The sequence below is a fragment of the Medicago sativa genome, chromosome 5 (assembly GCF_051527215.1).
Source record: "Medicago sativa cultivar Bolivia chromosome 5, Bolivia_mono, whole genome shotgun sequence".
Classification (NCBI taxonomy): domain Eukaryota; kingdom Viridiplantae; phylum Streptophyta; class Magnoliopsida; order Fabales; family Fabaceae; genus Medicago; species Medicago sativa.
Genome location: NC_140753.1, coordinates 60,894,900 through 60,911,864, shown reverse-complemented (window position 1 = coordinate 60,911,864; position 16,965 = coordinate 60,894,900). Strand labels below are relative to the sequence as shown.

Below are 16,965 nucleotides of genomic sequence, written 5' to 3'. Positions count from 1 at the left end.
TAGAGTTAGAAATTACTTATGAGAAATGTTGAAACACATGAAGTGTTATGGTGTGAATATAAAAAAATTTCCATGTCAACTTTCTCAATTAGTGATCATTTATGAGGTAAGATCAAACCATTGATTTTCTAATGGTCAATTAATCCTAGCCATTGGATTTGTAACTTATCTTTGGCTCTTCACCTATAAATATAGCTATTGTTCCTCACTTCTACTCACCCAAAAGTTCTCTTGAGTTGTCAAATAACTTTTCTCTCATCTCCCTCCTTTAGTTTGTGTTGACGAGTTATTCTTTTCTTCTCCCTCTTTTTCTGTCCCTTCGGATTTAAAGAGTGTTCTTAAGGCCACAGTCCCTTCGGTTTAAAATGTGACCTTCGAAATTAAGAATTGTCTTAAGAACATAGTCCCTTCGGTAAAATTCATTCCCTTCAGAAATAAAAGTATTTTTAAGATCACAGCCCCTTTTGAGATAAAGCGTCCCTTCGAAAAATATGAATGATCTAAAGAATATAGTTCATCTTTTTATGTTTTATGCCCTTGGAGAAATTAGAGATTAGAGTGGTGGAAACACCATATTAGAGTGATCCTAGTACCATATAAAAGTGGTCTCAGTACCATAATAGAGTGGTATCAATGTCATATATTAGAGTGATCTTATCACAATATTTGAAGGTGTATTTCTAGAACATATTCTATAGTGCAATAGGACTCTGATACAGTTGTAGCTGAGCTGTTTTATCCTGGGGGCGTCGTGGTTGATAGTCTGCTTGCACAATTTTGGGCAGTGCCACGAAACGTCTCAAAGAGAGCGACCTAGTCCGCGACTCAGCCTAGTAATATCTTAAGTGACAAAAATATTTTTTTAACTAATTTTGACTATTGTTCCAACAAAGGCACTTTCCTTGCCACAAAACGATTATGTAAGTATTTAATTTATTTTGAGGCAAATTAAGTTATTCGATAATAAATATAATATTTATAATTCTTTTTAGAATCTCATATTTTTTTATATAAAAAATAGGATCTCCATTTTATGTGATTGCTTCATTTTTTAGATGTACATCACGTAAATATAAAAAAAGGTTATGCTTTAAGAAACATTTAGATCAATAATAATTTGTCAAAAAAAAAAACCAGTTCACTAATTATTGATTGACTTTCTCTATAAAAATAAATAATTGTTTGACTTAAATATATGAATATGGTTTTTTTGTTTTTTGTTAAATAGCGTAGTGACAAGAAATTCACCTCTTAAATAATTCAAATCTTAGTTTTTAAAGTTTTCATTGTCCATATCAAATGAGCAAAAATAAAATTTGACCTTTTCATTTCCTATTTAACTTTTTATTTTGGTCCTCCATCTTATTTTTTATGGATATGTTTATTTATGACATGCTAAATGAATGTATTAAATCATCAAAAAATATCTGAAAGTAATATGGAGGACAACAACCTAAAAAAAGAAGTTAAATAAGGAACAAAATAATTGGCTTTTATGATATGGGACCAAAACTTCATGTACGGGACTCTTTGATAAGACATAAAATTTGATCTTATGACTTATACCTTATAAACTCGTATGATTAAAAAAGTTAGGGTGTGTTTGTTTCAAGTCATATTTGTAGATTTTTGAGAATAAAATCATAAAAATGCATATGTTTATGTTTGTTACAAGTTTAATAATTTTTATTCGCGGGTATAAAATGTTCCTGAGAATAGAAAAATTTTCCCAAAGAAAATGGTGGAAATAAAGTTTTCATGGAGATGGGAATAAAAATTACGTGTAATTACCTATTATATTCTCTATTTTTAAGGTTCCTTATTAAAATGTTAACCAAACATCGTTTTTTTTAAATACCTTGGAATAAAATTCCTATCTTTATATTACAAGGAATGTTATTCCTAGAAATAAATTTGGTACACTTGAAACAAATACACCCTTATGTTTGGTAACGATCATTTTCACACAATCTTATAATTTATTTTTATGAACTTATAATCATTTTTGATAAGCTAATTCAAACGGTTTATATCTTATCACACAAACTTATAACTCATTTCCATGAGTTTATAAACGGTTTTTGATAAGCTAATCTAAGTAGATTATAATTTATCACTTTTTTTAACTCAATTTCAATGACTAATGTTACTAAACATTACAAATTCAATCAATTGACTTATCCGTTATAAGTTAGTTTATACGTCATCTGCTATAAATTAGTTTCAAAAATGTATTTAAGTCTAAATCAAATAAAACCTATACTCAAAAGTGTATTTGAGCCTAATTACTTCAAATTTATTCCTACAAAATTCTAAAATTTTAAGAACAAAGCAAAATGAATAAAAACAGGAATAAAAGTAGAAAAAGTAATTTTAAATTTTTTAGGAGAGTAATTTAAATTTATTGAAAAGCTAATAACGAAAATAAATAATAAAAAACACCAGAAAGAAAAGAAGAAGAAGGGTTGCAGTAGAGTTGAAGTTGATCAAGAACTGCGGAGAGAGAGAGAGAGAGAGAGAGAGAGAGAGAGAGAGAGAGAGAGAGAGATCTGGAAGAGATGAATGAAGGACAGGAATACGTATGGCAAGGTTCAATTCCTCTTCAAATTCATCTTCATGAATCTGAAGTCACCACTCTTCCTCCTCCTCCACCCGCTGTCGTATGAACACAACACACCCTTTTCCTCTTTCTCGTTTTATTTTTATTTTTTAATTTTTTTCGCATTTTTTTCTCATTTACCACTTCAAGTTCTGATTTTTACATCATGGGGTTTTCATTTAAACCTCAAAGTTTTCACCTTTTTACATTTGCTGCAATTTTTTTTTTCTTTTTAATATTTTTCCATTATTGATTTTCTTGCTTACATTGTATTGTGTGTGTTTGATTGGTAAAACTTTATGTATTGTTCTGGACAGAACAATAAAGAACATAACAATACATGAAAAGACAGAATTGTAATAAATAGATAGAGATATTAATATTTTTATGTTTGAAAATAAAAAATGTATTTTGGAATTTTTGATAGTCTATTATACTCTTGGAAAAAAAGTTGTCTCATGGTTAACTGAGGGACAAGAATTCATGTTTTTATTCGGTCATTTGCTACATGTTTTATCCGGTCCCATGATCAGTTTCCAAATTAAACGAGTTACAAAAAATTCTCTAGTCAAGTCCCTTGTTTTTTTAGCAAATCAAACGCATACTGTATATGTTATTTTTTATTGGTGTGTATTTGTTGAATACGGTGTTGCTTTAACCGGAAGTTATTGAAATGTTTTGGAGTTTTGTTATTTTTTAAGTTGATTGATGTTTTTAACATTTTGTTTGTGGTTTTTTAGGTTTTGGCTCCTAGGATGGGGTACTTGCCTTTGTTGATTTCTCTGTTGAAGCCTCATTTCTGTACCACACTTCCTCCTGGAGTAGACACCATTTGGTTTGAGTACAAAGGATTGCCTCTCAAGTGGTATTGTGTAGTTTTTTATTATTTGTTTTATGACTATATCACTATAGTTGGAATTCTAAGGGTTGGTTAATTTAGGACGTCAAATTTGTGAAATAGTAATTTAGCCTCTTAAATTGAACAATATCGGTTAATTTAGTTATTTTTCCAAATTTAGCATTACAATTTCAAAGGTTTCATTTTTATCTTGACACAACAGTAGATTATTCAAGTTGATATGTAGGTTTTTCATTGATTTTGATGGATGTTTTCTACTAAAGAGGTATTTTGCTTGAGGGACTGTTGTGTTTGATAAATTGTGAAACCACGTTGGGACAAAAGCTATGCCTTGTAGAGTTTAGTAGCCGTGTGTTCAGCTCCACACAAATGTTGCAGAAACCATGCTATAAATTGATCGATATCAATGTTGTCGATGGCGGAATATAGCGAAAGGCCAAAAATCTGCCATATTAACATGCCATTGCAGCCTATGGCGCCGCCATGGCGCGTATCGCTTTCGCTTTACAAATTGGCTATGACAGTTGTCAAAAAATCCTCCACGCCATTCTGCCATGGCTGCACCATGGCCCTCATTTAACAACACGGATTAATATTCTTTAATTTAAGAGACTAATTGGCTATTTCTTAACTTTGAGAACTAAATTGCCCAATCCTTACAATTCGAGGGCCACCTTTGTTTTATTGTATTTATGTTTTATTGGTGTAGAGATAGGGCATTGTCCTGGCTAGGATCAGATATATTTGAATGAATTTTTATCGATCTAGGATCAATTTGTGTACCCTTTAATATATCTCCCATCACTGGTTTTGAAAACAGTTTATTGCTCTTATGCTACCTTGTCCTTGGTTTTCAATTGTTACATTGAACTATTATTTTTATCAACAAGAAGCATGTCAGCAGCAGCGAGCTTAGTATATCATCATTTTAGCATTGAAATTATAAGGGTCGGTCAATTTTAGTCCCTAAATTTGCAAAATAGAAATTTATTCCATTAATTGAATAATGCCAGTCAATTATGTTATTTTTCCAAATTTAGCATCAGGATTTTAAAGGTTTCATGCTTATCTTGATGCAGCAAGAGATTATTCAAGTCAATATGTAGGTTTTCAATTGAATTTGATGGATGTTGACTAATAGATATTATGATTTAGGGACTAAAGTGATCAATGCTCTTTTATTTAACAAGCTAATTTGCTATTTCGTAATTTTTAGGAACTAAACTGCTCAACCTGAGGACTGAAATGTTGGTTTACTCTGTGTTATTGTATTGTATGTTTAATTGAGGCAGATATAGGGCATTGTCCTATGATCAGTTATGTTAGAATGAACTTTCATGAATGCTAGTATCAATTTGTTTACCCTTTAATCTCTAACCTCACTTGTTTTCGAAACATTTTATGGATGATATGCTACCTTGTCACTGTTTTTCAATTGTTACAATGCACTAACTAGCTATTTATTTTCTGAACAAGAAACATGTGAGCAGCAGCGAGCATGGTATATACTTCATGGAAAATAAAGTTTTAATATTGTAATTTTTTTTGGCCATGGGTTGTTCAGGTATATACCAACTGGAGTTCTTTTTGATCTTTTGTGTTTGGAACCAGAAAGGCCGTGGAATTTAACAGTAAGAACGTTCGGTTTTATTTTGACTTTCCTCTTTAGTTAATTTGAATGAGCGACTCATTGATGCAATGCAAATGTTTCAAAATAAGGTCTTTTTTTGTATAAGGGTAAATGAAGTCTTCAATGAAATTTGGGTCGAAGAAAACTTTGAATTAAAATTTTATATTGTTTGTGCTGTTCCTTGTAACAATTATGAAACAAATGTTTATGGGAAGGGGGATCTTTGAATAAAAAGATTGATAATTAAAAATTTCTGCTGAAATTCCAAAGGACACTAATGTGAACATCAACATTGATTAACTACCAATGTTTAATGGCATTATCAAGTTATCTTTCCAATGCATAGCTATATTAAATTGTTAGATACTGGTTCAGATATGTATAAATACAAATGATAATTCTATGGTATTTGGGAGATTATTGCATAATAATAAGGAAATGCACTGATGTATTATTATTGATATAAGAAAGTAACTGCAGAAAGGTAACCAACTTCTAGGAGTTAGAGAGCCTAGTCTCTCCCAAACCAACCCACATACAGAATACCCAATGCCCTCCCTTTTCCTCTGCATCTTTATTTATAATAAGTAACTCACTATAACAGTTACATAGAAGTTCTGCAGATAACAGTTACTATGTAACAGTTACTAATTAATATATTAAATAAACAACTAATATTTTATAACTTATGCTCTTAGGAGTCCTATATCTAACAACTAATATCTGTGTACTCTGTGTAGGTACACTTTAGAGGATACCCAAGTAATTTATTGCTTCCATGTGAAGGTGAAGACAGTGTGAAGTGGAGCTTTATCAACTCACTTAAAGAGGTCAGTTGTGTGATCTCTTATGTGTGTTTATGATCTACTTGTTTGATTAATAACACGATACCTCGTGCTTATGCAAGATAAAATTGCATTTACTATCTGCGTTAGCGTTTAGGAATCTTAAACATTTCACTTTAGTCTTTTACAGCGGTCGTTTGTATAGTATAAGGACAGTAAGGAAATTATGATGTCAATGGATAGGGTTATGGTTCTAGAGGGATACAATTAGTGGAACTTGGTTAATTTAAGGCTTATTGAGTTGAGTTAATGGTGGTTTAGTTAAAATCTATGTAGAACTGTTTTTCCCTTTAATTTTTTTAGAAATAACTTTGGCTTGAATATGTTGAGTCTACCACTGGCTTAAATATATTTTTTACAGATATTGGAAGAAACTTCAATATTTACATAACCAATCAATAACATATTTAAGCCATTAACTATCAAGAAAATTTGTAATGTCCTATTAACTATCGACAACATTTGTAATGTCATTATGATGGCAATATATGTCAGATGTTTAATGTTCTTATTTTTACTGAGCTTAACTGGATTTTAATTTTTTATGGTAGGCTGCATATGTAATAAACGGAAATTGCAAGAATGTCATGAACATGTCTCAAACTGATCAGGTGGAGCTCTGGGGCTCAGTTTTAAATGGTACGATTACTAATTGCTTTATATCAATGACTATATGCTTCATGTTTTGTTGTGTTCATATTCTACACGTAAGAAAACCCCATTTAGGTGCGTAGGATGAGGGTAGAATAGTGTTGCACGAAATTGGGTTGAACATAGAGTTGGGCTGTAGTCAGTTTCTGTTAGCGACAGTTAATTCACGGAAATCTCTTCTGAATTGGTTAGAGGGAAGGGAGGGAAAACAACAAAATAAAAAGGAAGGGAGACTATTTCCAGGATATGGCAGATTATGAGGAGTAAAGCGGAGTTCTATCGTGTTGGCAATTTAATAAACTGGCTGTATGTATATTATTTATTCCCTTTTTGTTTTGGTATGGCATACCAGGCAGTGCAACCCAAACTTTTCAATATTTAGGAATCAGAATACGATGATGATTTTAATTCGGGTTAGGTTAGAATTGAACCAAAGCTGTAACTTATTAAGCTCGATATTGGTTTGTTTGTGGATTGCCAAGGTGAAGTTCAATTTGCTTTGATTTAGGAATAGGCGAAGCTATAGATACTTATCTAGATTATTTAAAACTTACTCAACACACAAACGAATTGTGAACATTAAACATGTTGAATTTTGGCTTTTTATTCTAGACATATAGGTCCCATAATATAAACTAAGTTTCACCTAAACAAGTTGGTTTTGCTTTTATTTTATGTGTATATATGCGACAAAAGTTATTAAAAGTCACACGGTTAACATACACTTCCAAGAACAAGTTGCACAATATATATAATCAACCACATATATAAATAGACACTATTTGATAGTAATAAGTTCAGTAAAATATAATTCCACAAAAGAAATGTGGAAAAAACACAGGCTATTCTGCCATTGGTAGTCACTTTGTAAGAGATAAGGTTCTTTTAGGAGAAATTGTAACGGATTTTGTTGGTTCAAGTGATCAATTGGCTGACATATTTATTAGTAGAGGGCCTCGGGCTTAATCTATTTGTAACAAGCTTGGTGCATATGACATGTATGCTCCAGCTTGAGGAGTGTTGGATAAGTAAATCTGTCAATATTCCTAAGCTGTACAACTTCCTAAATCACTTGTTCGTATTCCTAGAGTATACAACTTTCTAGATTAGTGCTAATCAATTGGGAGTTCAATGTATTTACTGTAACATCATTATAAATACAAGTTGTATGATTTGAGCTTGTAACATCATTATAAATACAAGTTGTATGATTTGAGCTAGACACATGGTTTGCAGTAATTTATGGAGATTAAGTTTGTTGCTCTCTTCTCATGGACTTTTGTCATTACTATTTGCATGACAGGTAATTTGGAATCCTATAGACGGGTGTCATCTAAGCTTAAGCTTGAAACTTATGAAGATGACTATGCAGAAAATATCGATTCACTCTCGAGTAAATCTGAACAAAGTACCGGGGATGCTGAAGCTGCTGGACAAGTGAAGCCAAGTGAGCAATATGAACTTGATTTTTTAGCCAATATGGATTGCTGTTTTGTCCTCTTTCATTTTCTTTTATGGACCGTTTCACGTTTTCCCTAACTTTTTGGCTCTTTGAAATCTAAAACTTCCATTTCTATGTTCAATTGGCTGAATAAAGTTAAACTGAAAAGGAAACATGAGAAAAGAAAAGGCAAAGGATATATACTGTCAATAAGTTTTCCTAGATTGGTTCTCTCACACTATACAAACCCTTTTATGCAATATATTTCCAATATTGTCGAAAACTACAGGTTGGTGTTTTAAGGTTGGATTATTTTATGGCATATTGGCATTTCATAGAATGTGGGATCAATTGCATTACTTATTCTATAAAGTTTTTTTTTTCTTCTTGCATAGAACTCCATTTTGAGTGTACTTTTGACATTGGTGACTTGAATTGGTTTCATGTAGGACCTTTTCTCCATCCATATTGAACTTACTTTTTGTTAACATCTTCTATCTTGTTAGGTAGGATTCCTGTTCGTTTATATTTGTGGACTGTTAACAACGATTTTGATGATTTTGAAGATGCTCCAAACATTGATAACTGGGACAAAGTCTCGTATATCAATCGACCTGTTGAGATTTCCAATGAGATTCCCAATGAAGATTGTAAGTCATGTTTCAGAATAATCCTCCATAGAGCTTTTAAACTGAATATGACAAGCGAATATGGTCGCTCATACCTTAGCTAGGGCGGCATGTTCTTGGGCTAGTCACCGTATTTGAGTTATATCCTCTATGTATTGAACAACATTTGAGTAATGATATCAATTAATTTTGTTTCTGTCAAAAAAAAAAAAAACTGAATAGCATATGTCATCAAATGAGCTTTTCCATGTTTGTCTTATGTTGGTTCTTTTATCTGCGATTCTCAATGTTGCATGTCATCATTTGCGATTCTGATAATCTAATTAGCACTGAAGCGTCCGTCTCAGCTATGTCCAACATTTCTACTACATGACTTGCATATATTGATAAACTATTTCTGTTTTTATTTTGTTTTTTGTTGTTTTATGGCGAGGGTTTAAATAAACTTATACTCATAGTTAAGTTGCCACTCTTCTTCAACTCTTGTCATAGTTACCCTTTCTAATAACTGTTTGTTATATCTGTTGCATGTAGATAAGTACTTTAGCGTAAACGATGCAGTGAAAAGACTTCTGCCCGAGTACTTTCCAGAAAATTCCTTTGTTAATGAATTAGATGCAAACATAAATCAAAGCACAGGAGAAGAGGGAGAAAATTCATCTGATCCGGCGTCATCTTGCCACCCGTTTGAGATTGCAGAAATCAAGTGTGTACGCGTTCAAGGGATAGATCTGCCTTTGGATATACCTTTTTCTTGGGTGATTCACAACTTAATGAATCCTGATTATTTCCTTCACATGTGTGTTTGCTTGAAAGTTTCAGAAGCCAATGCTGTGCAGTAGGGATAACTTCTACTATTTTAGCCTTTATATTTTACTGAAAAAACATAAATGCAATTCTTTTGTATATAATAGATGTACAGAATGGTTTCATATTATATTGATTGATTTCCTAATTCGTTTTCTATTTTACACTAGAAAGTGTAATATATGTTAACTGGTGATGTATTTTCTAAAATCCCAATCAAGGGAACCGTTTTTCCCTATAAAAATATTGGTTGAAAGGTGTTGTACAAAATATTATGTAGGTTGTATACAGATATGAAGATGCATCCTCTATTTTCATCTTTTTCTAGGTCCATCTTCTATTCACCAAGTACCCCACATAATTTTATTTTCAACCTTGACCACCCTCATGCCTTTCGTATCCTTTAAGCAAAATATGTCTAGTGTAGCAGATAAAAAATCTTCAGATGAAGCCGCAATAGGAGTCGAGGATTGAAAGGGAGAAGATCACCTTCAAATGTATCTAGCAAATATGAAATATAGGTTTTGAAGTTACGCACCTAACAACGAGAGTTCTAATCTTGTCAAGTTGTCATTGCTTAATTACTGTATGAATTCATGTTTTGATCCATTGTTGCTTTCACACAAAATGGATTTTTGAAGATGATCCACTACCTCAAACATCTCTTCATAACCTTAACATGCTTGTATTACAATTGGATTAGTATTGATGTATATATCACATGCAAGGACAACGATTCCCAACCTTCACCAAACATCACAAGCCTTTTGGCATATTTTGTGATCAATTTTTTGATAAAATGCCCTTGCCTTAAGCAAATTCTCTTCTGTCTCCACATTTCCAGAAAAACTGCTACATTCCCTCTTTTCGAACACATTATAAGAGTGGTAACATCTGGAACATGTGTTCATATGAAATGTTAATTATTGATTATTATTGGTTGCACAATTTGTTGCAATTTATTTATTTAATTTTATATATTTATGGTTGACAGTTATCATTTATTCGATAACCTGATAGGATTCATAATGATGATAAAATAATGGTTCATATAGAATTCAATTAATACACACAAATAAAGTGTGAATATTTTTGTCATCCCTAACGAGTGTTGTCTCAACTTCACGAGTCGAGCTGAAATATGTTAGGGCTTTTAAGAGGATGTTCTTGTTGCCTAAGTGGCATAACGACGAAAGCTTGGAATCAATTTTAAGCCTTCAATTGAGTAATTTCTGTGACATAAAGATTTGGACACCCTATTTATGAACACAGACTTAAAAAAAACACATCATATGAAAAGTAAACCCTCCCCTCCCTTCTTCTCTTAAACCCTTCATCCAAATACGCCCTAAATTTTCCCTTAAATGAAAACGCACAGTTGTTTTATATGTCAGGATTCAGGGAATAATTAATTTCTGTTTCATAGAGATAAAAGAGAAATGAACCAATGATTTTTTTTGTTGACAGAGAAATGAACTAATGATTTCTATTTACAATATTTAAACCAAATTCTATTTTTCCTTAAAGTTTTAAAAGAATGTACATAAATCTTGTACAAAAAAAAGAATGAACAGAAAGTGTAACTAAAGGATCAAATTATACTAGTTTGTATACATCGCCAATAAATAAAACAAAAAACATAGTAGCTTAAGGCCGGCCATTTGATACCATCACATATGCTCCTCTCATCTCACGTCCAAACCAAAACATAGATATGGACACTTACAACATTGTAGTAACATCAATTTTTGAAGGAATATACAAAGAAAACCTAGTAAACATCGTACTCTAATTTTTTTTCTTTATGTAAACTCATCTCTCCTATAAATTTCAACAACTCTCTCTCACAATTTCAAGTCATCGCAAGCAATAAAGGAAAAGAGTAAGAGTCCAAAGAATCATTGCTAACATGTCAAAGGGAGACAATGTGGTTGTTTTGGATTTCTGGGCTAGTCCATTTTGTGCTAGAGTGAAAATTGCTTTGGAAGAGAAAGGTGTACCCCATGTGGACCAGGAAGAAGATTTGTTTGGAAAAAAAAGTGAGCTTCTTTTGAAGTCAAATCCTATTCACCAAAAAGTGCCTGTGTTCTTGCACAATGACAAACCTGTCCTTGAGTCTGGTATTATTGTTAGCTATATTGATCAGGTTTGGCCTTCCAACCCACTGCTTCCAGCTAATGCATATGATCTTGCACAAGCTAGATTTTTTGCTGATTTCATTGACAAAAAGGTTAGTTGCACTATTCTTATGTAGTGTTGTCACATGTAAAAAGAAAAGAACCTGTTTTGTCATTACTTTTTGTTCCATTTCATGGTCTAGAATCATCTATGTACATGTTTGGAATAACCGAATTTGACGAAATTAAAGTGACAGTGACACCGTAGTTTTGTTAAAGTTCTAGAGTGTAGCTTTTGCAAAATTTGGTGGCACATTGTAATTCTGTAAATCTAAAAGTCAATCCAAACATGTACTATGTAAAAAATTTCTACGCTGATTTTCTAGACGTATCCTGTGATCCTAATATTTAGAAATGGAACCAAAGTTACATTGATGATCACCCTAACCTATAATAAAAAATAAGTTTATCATTAATTTAGTCTAAGAAATTGTAAAATGGTCGTTGAAATTGAAAAACTTTGATCGTGAAATAATCAAATTTTAAAATGGTCGTTGAAATTGAAAATCTTTGATCACATTAATTTTGTTGGTCGGTCAATTTCATCTCCAAAGTTTTTGAAAGTGTGAAATTGTCTTAGAAGGACCAAGGACAAATGTGAAGACATGTTTCCGATTTTAGAAATTATTTTAAAATTGTTATTTTAGAAATCAAAATTGTTCAATACCTCAAAATCTCTACCCATAGCTATAGACTAAAATGTTGTAAATATTCATCATTTATACATATATGATTTTGGATATGGTGACTTGTATGAGAAGGTATTTGACACTGGGAGGAGCATTTGGGCTAGCAATGGAGAAGAGAGAGAAGTGGGAACAAAGGACTTCCTTGAAGTTTTAAAGCATCTAGAAGAAGCTCTTGGAGATAAAGACTACTTTGGTGGTGATGTCTTTGGTTATGTAGATATCATAGCCATTCCTCATTCTGCATGGTTTTTAGCATATGAGAAACTTGGTAATTTCAAAGTTGAAGATCACTCTCCGAAAATCTCTGCTTGGATTAAGAGGAGCTTGCAAAGAGAATCTGTGAAGAAAGTTCTTCCTGACCCTGAAAAGGTTTACCAGTTTGTCCTTCATTTCAGGAAGATTTCCGGACTTGAATGAAATTAAGAATATGCTTATGTGTCTCATAGCAGTGAACGATGTTTGTTTCTTTCGTTTTTCTTTTCCAAAAATTGTATTAGAAATTTGTGTTTTTGCTTTTCAATTCTCACTCACCAGAGGGCTAGAAAAAGTTGAATTAGCTATAAAAATTTAGAGATGGAAAATGCAAAACTCGTCTCTAATTTTGTCGCTAAGTGTTATCGACGTCAACTTCAGTGACCAATTTTACTTTTTCTGTATCTATATTTTGTTGTTATTTCAACTTTTTCTGGTAGTGAAATAAAAGATGAAATAAGAATCACCTCTGGGATTTCTGTTGCTTTTCAACTATAATGAGTATGCTACTTTATCAACCATATTTTAATGTTTGACTTTGAATTATGTAATATGTTGTTCCTTCTACTCTAAGAAATAAAGGTTTGAAAGAGTTTCACTCCTAAATCAAAAGTGGACACTAACTAGCTAGGATAGCTAATTCCTATGTTATGAAGGAAATAGAATAAACAGAATACAGACTAACTGGAATAGTTAGCAGCTTCATAATTCCCTTCTTGAGTTTACTCTCTAACATATGTGACAATCAATGTATTGATGCTTCTTGAGTTTTATCACAATATAGAATTTATGTTCTTTTGCAAATGATTTTCAAATCATTTGGAAGATAGACAATCCATTGAAGTTCACAAGTTGCGGAAGCGAGGGCTCTATACTTTGTCTCTGATGATGAACTAACCAAAGCGAATTTTTCCTTAAATTTCCGGCTAATAAGAGACTTTCCTAGAAAGAAGCAGTAACCGGATATTGATCTCCGAGTGTCTTTGCAAGTTCCCCAGTCTGCATCACTAAAACCATATAATTGTAATTCTAAATTTCTTGGAAACATGAGGCTTCATCTAGAAGAGTTTTTCAATTACCTCAGTACCCGAGTAGCTGTGTTGTAGCGACTTTCTGTAGGATTTGCCATGAATTACCTTAGTTGTTCACTGCAAATGTAATGTCCGGCCGTGTTGTAGTGGGAGATTGAGAAGCCTTCCTACAAATCTTCTTTATTCCCCGCAACCACACCCGGTGTTCCATCTTGTTGCTGTGGCCTAAGCGAAGAGTCTATAGATGTGGGTGCTGGTTTAGATTCTAAAAACCCTGTATCATATAGTAAATCTATGGAATACTTCTGTTAGCAAAGAGATATTCCATGGCTTGATTGTGCTAATTCAATACCTAAGAAAACCTTTTAATGTCAGGAGCGATCCGAATTGACTTGATGAAACTATTTGTAAGGAGTGTTGATAGCTTCGCATGCCATTTCGTGCTTCAGTCCATATAAGAATTTTGTTAGCTTGCATACTTGGTTATGAATGGAGGAAGCGACACCAATAGAAAGGTTCATGTGTACATCGTCATGAAGATCTCCGCGTAAGAATGCATTGTTTATGTCTAATAATTGCAAATGTCATATGTTGATTGAAGCCAAATCCATCAAAACTATCATATTTGTAATCTTAGTCACTAGAGTAAAAATATCATAATAATCCAATCCTTCTCGCTAATTGTAACCCTTTGCAACCAGTCGTGCTTTATAACGATCAACTGATCCATATTGTTTCCTTCTTATCTTGTAGACTCACTTGTTGTAGGAGAATTAGGATCCATGTAAAAATATGTTCTTCAAAGATCACATTCCTAGAAACTATGATATACTAATTTGGTGTGTATATCATACAGAAGATATTCTTTTGTTCCAAGTTTATATCCTAAGAATATACACACTTTCTTGCATGAATATAAAATTTTGAACCATGTGAAACAAGAGTAAAAACATAGCATAAACAACCAGAAACCTTAAGATTAGTTAAATCATGCAGTTTTTTGTGTTTAGACAATCAAAGGAGATCATTTATTAAATAAAAGAGTAGGAATTGTATTAATCAAATATACATCATGAGCAACTGCATGACACCACAATTTTTAGGCAAATTTGATTGAAATTAACGACATCTAGCAACTCCTAGTACTCCTATGTTTGGTTCCACATTTGGAGCATGCAAAATTGATTTTGAAGATCTAAAATTGATTTTGACATGTTTTTTTTCTTTCTCTCGAGTAAAATTAATTTTGCATCCAGAGTTGATTCTAACTTGAAGCTAGAATTTGTAGTTTTTGAGTCTAAATGTGAAACCTAATGTTCAACTCACTTTTACATAAATGTATATAAACATAAACCACTTTACATTAAACTCACTTTTGAGTAAAATAAATTTCTCAAAATAAATTCATTAAAAATCAATTTTTGTCACTGTAAAATCAAACATGTACTACATGTTGTGTTTATGCTCGACTCTAGCATTTTGTTGAAGTGTTTCAATACAAACAGGGCCGGACCTTGGGGTGTGAAAAAAGCTCAATGGAACCGGGTCTCCCCAAGGTATGAGCCTCATATTTTTTTTTATAGCAGTAGTATTACTAAGTACTACCCCACAAAAAAAATTCCTTATTCTCTTTCTCTCTGATACCACGCGTTCCATCACCATCGCTCCATCATACTTTCCTTTTCTTCTTCCCCGATTTGATTTCCTTTTCCTATTCTGTTGTCTTGTTTTAAGCCTATTAGAATTGGGTCCTCTTGCTTTTGGTGTTAGGTGGGTGTTTTTTAGGGAGGGTGGTTTGAGGTTCCTCATATATACAGTAGTATTTTTCACCTTTGGGTGTATGCATATATACGACACTTTGTATTTATTTTTTAAAAAATTTAAATAGAACATTGTTTTTTTAAAAAAAATACGTTTTTATTTTATTACGGGTCTCTTTTCACTTATAGAGCCGAGCTTCCAGATTCGTAGGAACGGCCCTGAACACAAATAGTTTGACGGATTATTCCCTCTTCATTCTTCAACAGATATGAATTAAAAAAAGGGAAATTTGATTAAGGTTATTTTTGTTCTTAATATTGTTCTTTTTAGTCTAATCAGTTACCGTCCTTTTGTTGACAACTTACAAGACAAGAGGTCCATTTGTTGAGTGCTTAATACATTTTTCAAGAAATCATCTTTTTGAGGTGGGGCTGATGCAAAACTTGTTGCAGGTATTTGCGGCTTATTGTAAAGTCCGTTTCATACTACATACACGATCTAGTAGTTGAATTCCCTTCCATATAATTTGGAAATGAGTCTCTTTTTGAATGTGAGAGAATAACATTAAACTTAAGGAACTTACTAAAATAACTTAAAAACTTATTGGTTACACATATACTATAAATTTAACCAACAAAGATTATATATATATACTCCCTCCGGTCACTATTATAAGCAAAAAATTACTTTTTAGGTTCATTGAATGAGTGATGTATGTGGTCATTAATATAGGTCACATACATCATTTATTCAATGAACCTAAAAAATAGTTTTTTGCTTATAATAATGACCGGAGGGAGTATATATATATATATATATATATATATATATATATATATATATATATTAAATAAATTAGAAGGAACTTATTCAACATTTGATCATATGAGAAGACCAAGAAGAAAAGCAAAAGGAAGCATAAACTCATAAAGGAGAAAAGCACCAAAAGATGGATTCATGAAAGGGAAAGCATGAGAGTGAGAGAATTTGGGCATCAATGGAAAAGCATGAGATAAGTCACAAGTAATCCTGCCCGTGCCACGTGGATACATGACATCATCAGTTCACGTGGCAAAAGCTGGTCCCACATGGGTCCAATGTGCTTTGTAAATTGTAACTTAACTTGGTTAGTTGTTTGTACATGTGCTATCTACTTGATGAACCTATATATCTACTCGATCTTTTCCTTTTTCTAAGTTGGATAATGTTACAAAATTTAATAATTTTTTTAGTAGAATCAAATTTACCTTTGAATTGGAACTTTAAATAATTTATCCAAAATATTAGGTAAATGTGAAATAATTTGATGTCATTAATTGAGATGACTCAAGGTTAATGTCAAAATACACTTTTATTAAACCAACACTAATCTTTACTCCCTCCGGTCCTATTTATAAGAAACATTTGACTTTTTTGGTTCATTGTATAAATGATGTATTTGGTCTATATCTTAGACAAGATACATCAATTACTCAATGAATCTAAAAAATCAACTTTTTCTTATAAATAGGACCGGAGGGAGTATAAATTTTGATGACAGTTTTTTTTCTTTAGACAGTTGAAGAAAGTTTGAGAACATTTTGTTTTTTTGGTA

The 16,965-nt window shown here is 32.2% G+C and overlaps 2 protein-coding genes across 4 annotated transcripts; both read left to right on the top strand.

Moving 5' to 3' along the window:
• The first annotated feature begins 2,452 nt into the window (after nucleotides 1-2,452).
• On the top strand, nucleotides 2,453-9,731 carry APG5 (autophagy protein Apg5 family). 3 transcript variants are annotated; one of them, XM_085708833.1, is made up of 8 exons: nucleotides 2,453-2,660; nucleotides 3,340-3,464; nucleotides 5,023-5,089; nucleotides 5,829-5,918; nucleotides 6,485-6,572; nucleotides 7,888-8,031; nucleotides 8,592-8,675; nucleotides 9,189-9,731. In XM_085708833.1, the coding sequence occupies exons 1-8, from the start codon at nucleotides 2,559-2,561 to the stop codon at nucleotides 9,494-9,496; spliced, it is 1,008 nt and encodes a 335-aa protein (XP_085564959.1). In that variant the 5' UTR covers nucleotides 2,453-2,558; the 3' UTR covers nucleotides 9,497-9,731. The 3 variants fall into 3 exon arrangements, with proteins under 3 accessions (XP_085564959.1, XP_085564958.1, XP_085564960.1); XM_085708832.1 differs by having other exon boundaries at nucleotides 8,532-8,675; XM_085708834.1 differs by lacking the exon at nucleotides 8,592-8,675.
• A 1,353-nt stretch (nucleotides 9,732-11,084) lies between these two features.
• Nucleotides 11,085-13,102, top strand: LOC146923699 (glutathione S-transferase U19-like). The gene is made up of 2 exons (XM_085708831.1): nucleotides 11,085-11,691; nucleotides 12,400-13,102. Exons 1-2 carry the CDS (start codon nucleotides 11,371-11,373, stop codon nucleotides 12,742-12,744), a joined length of 666 nt encoding a protein of 221 aa, XP_085564957.1. The 5' UTR covers nucleotides 11,085-11,370; the 3' UTR covers nucleotides 12,745-13,102.
• Nucleotides 13,103-16,965: the final 3,863 nt, after the last annotated feature.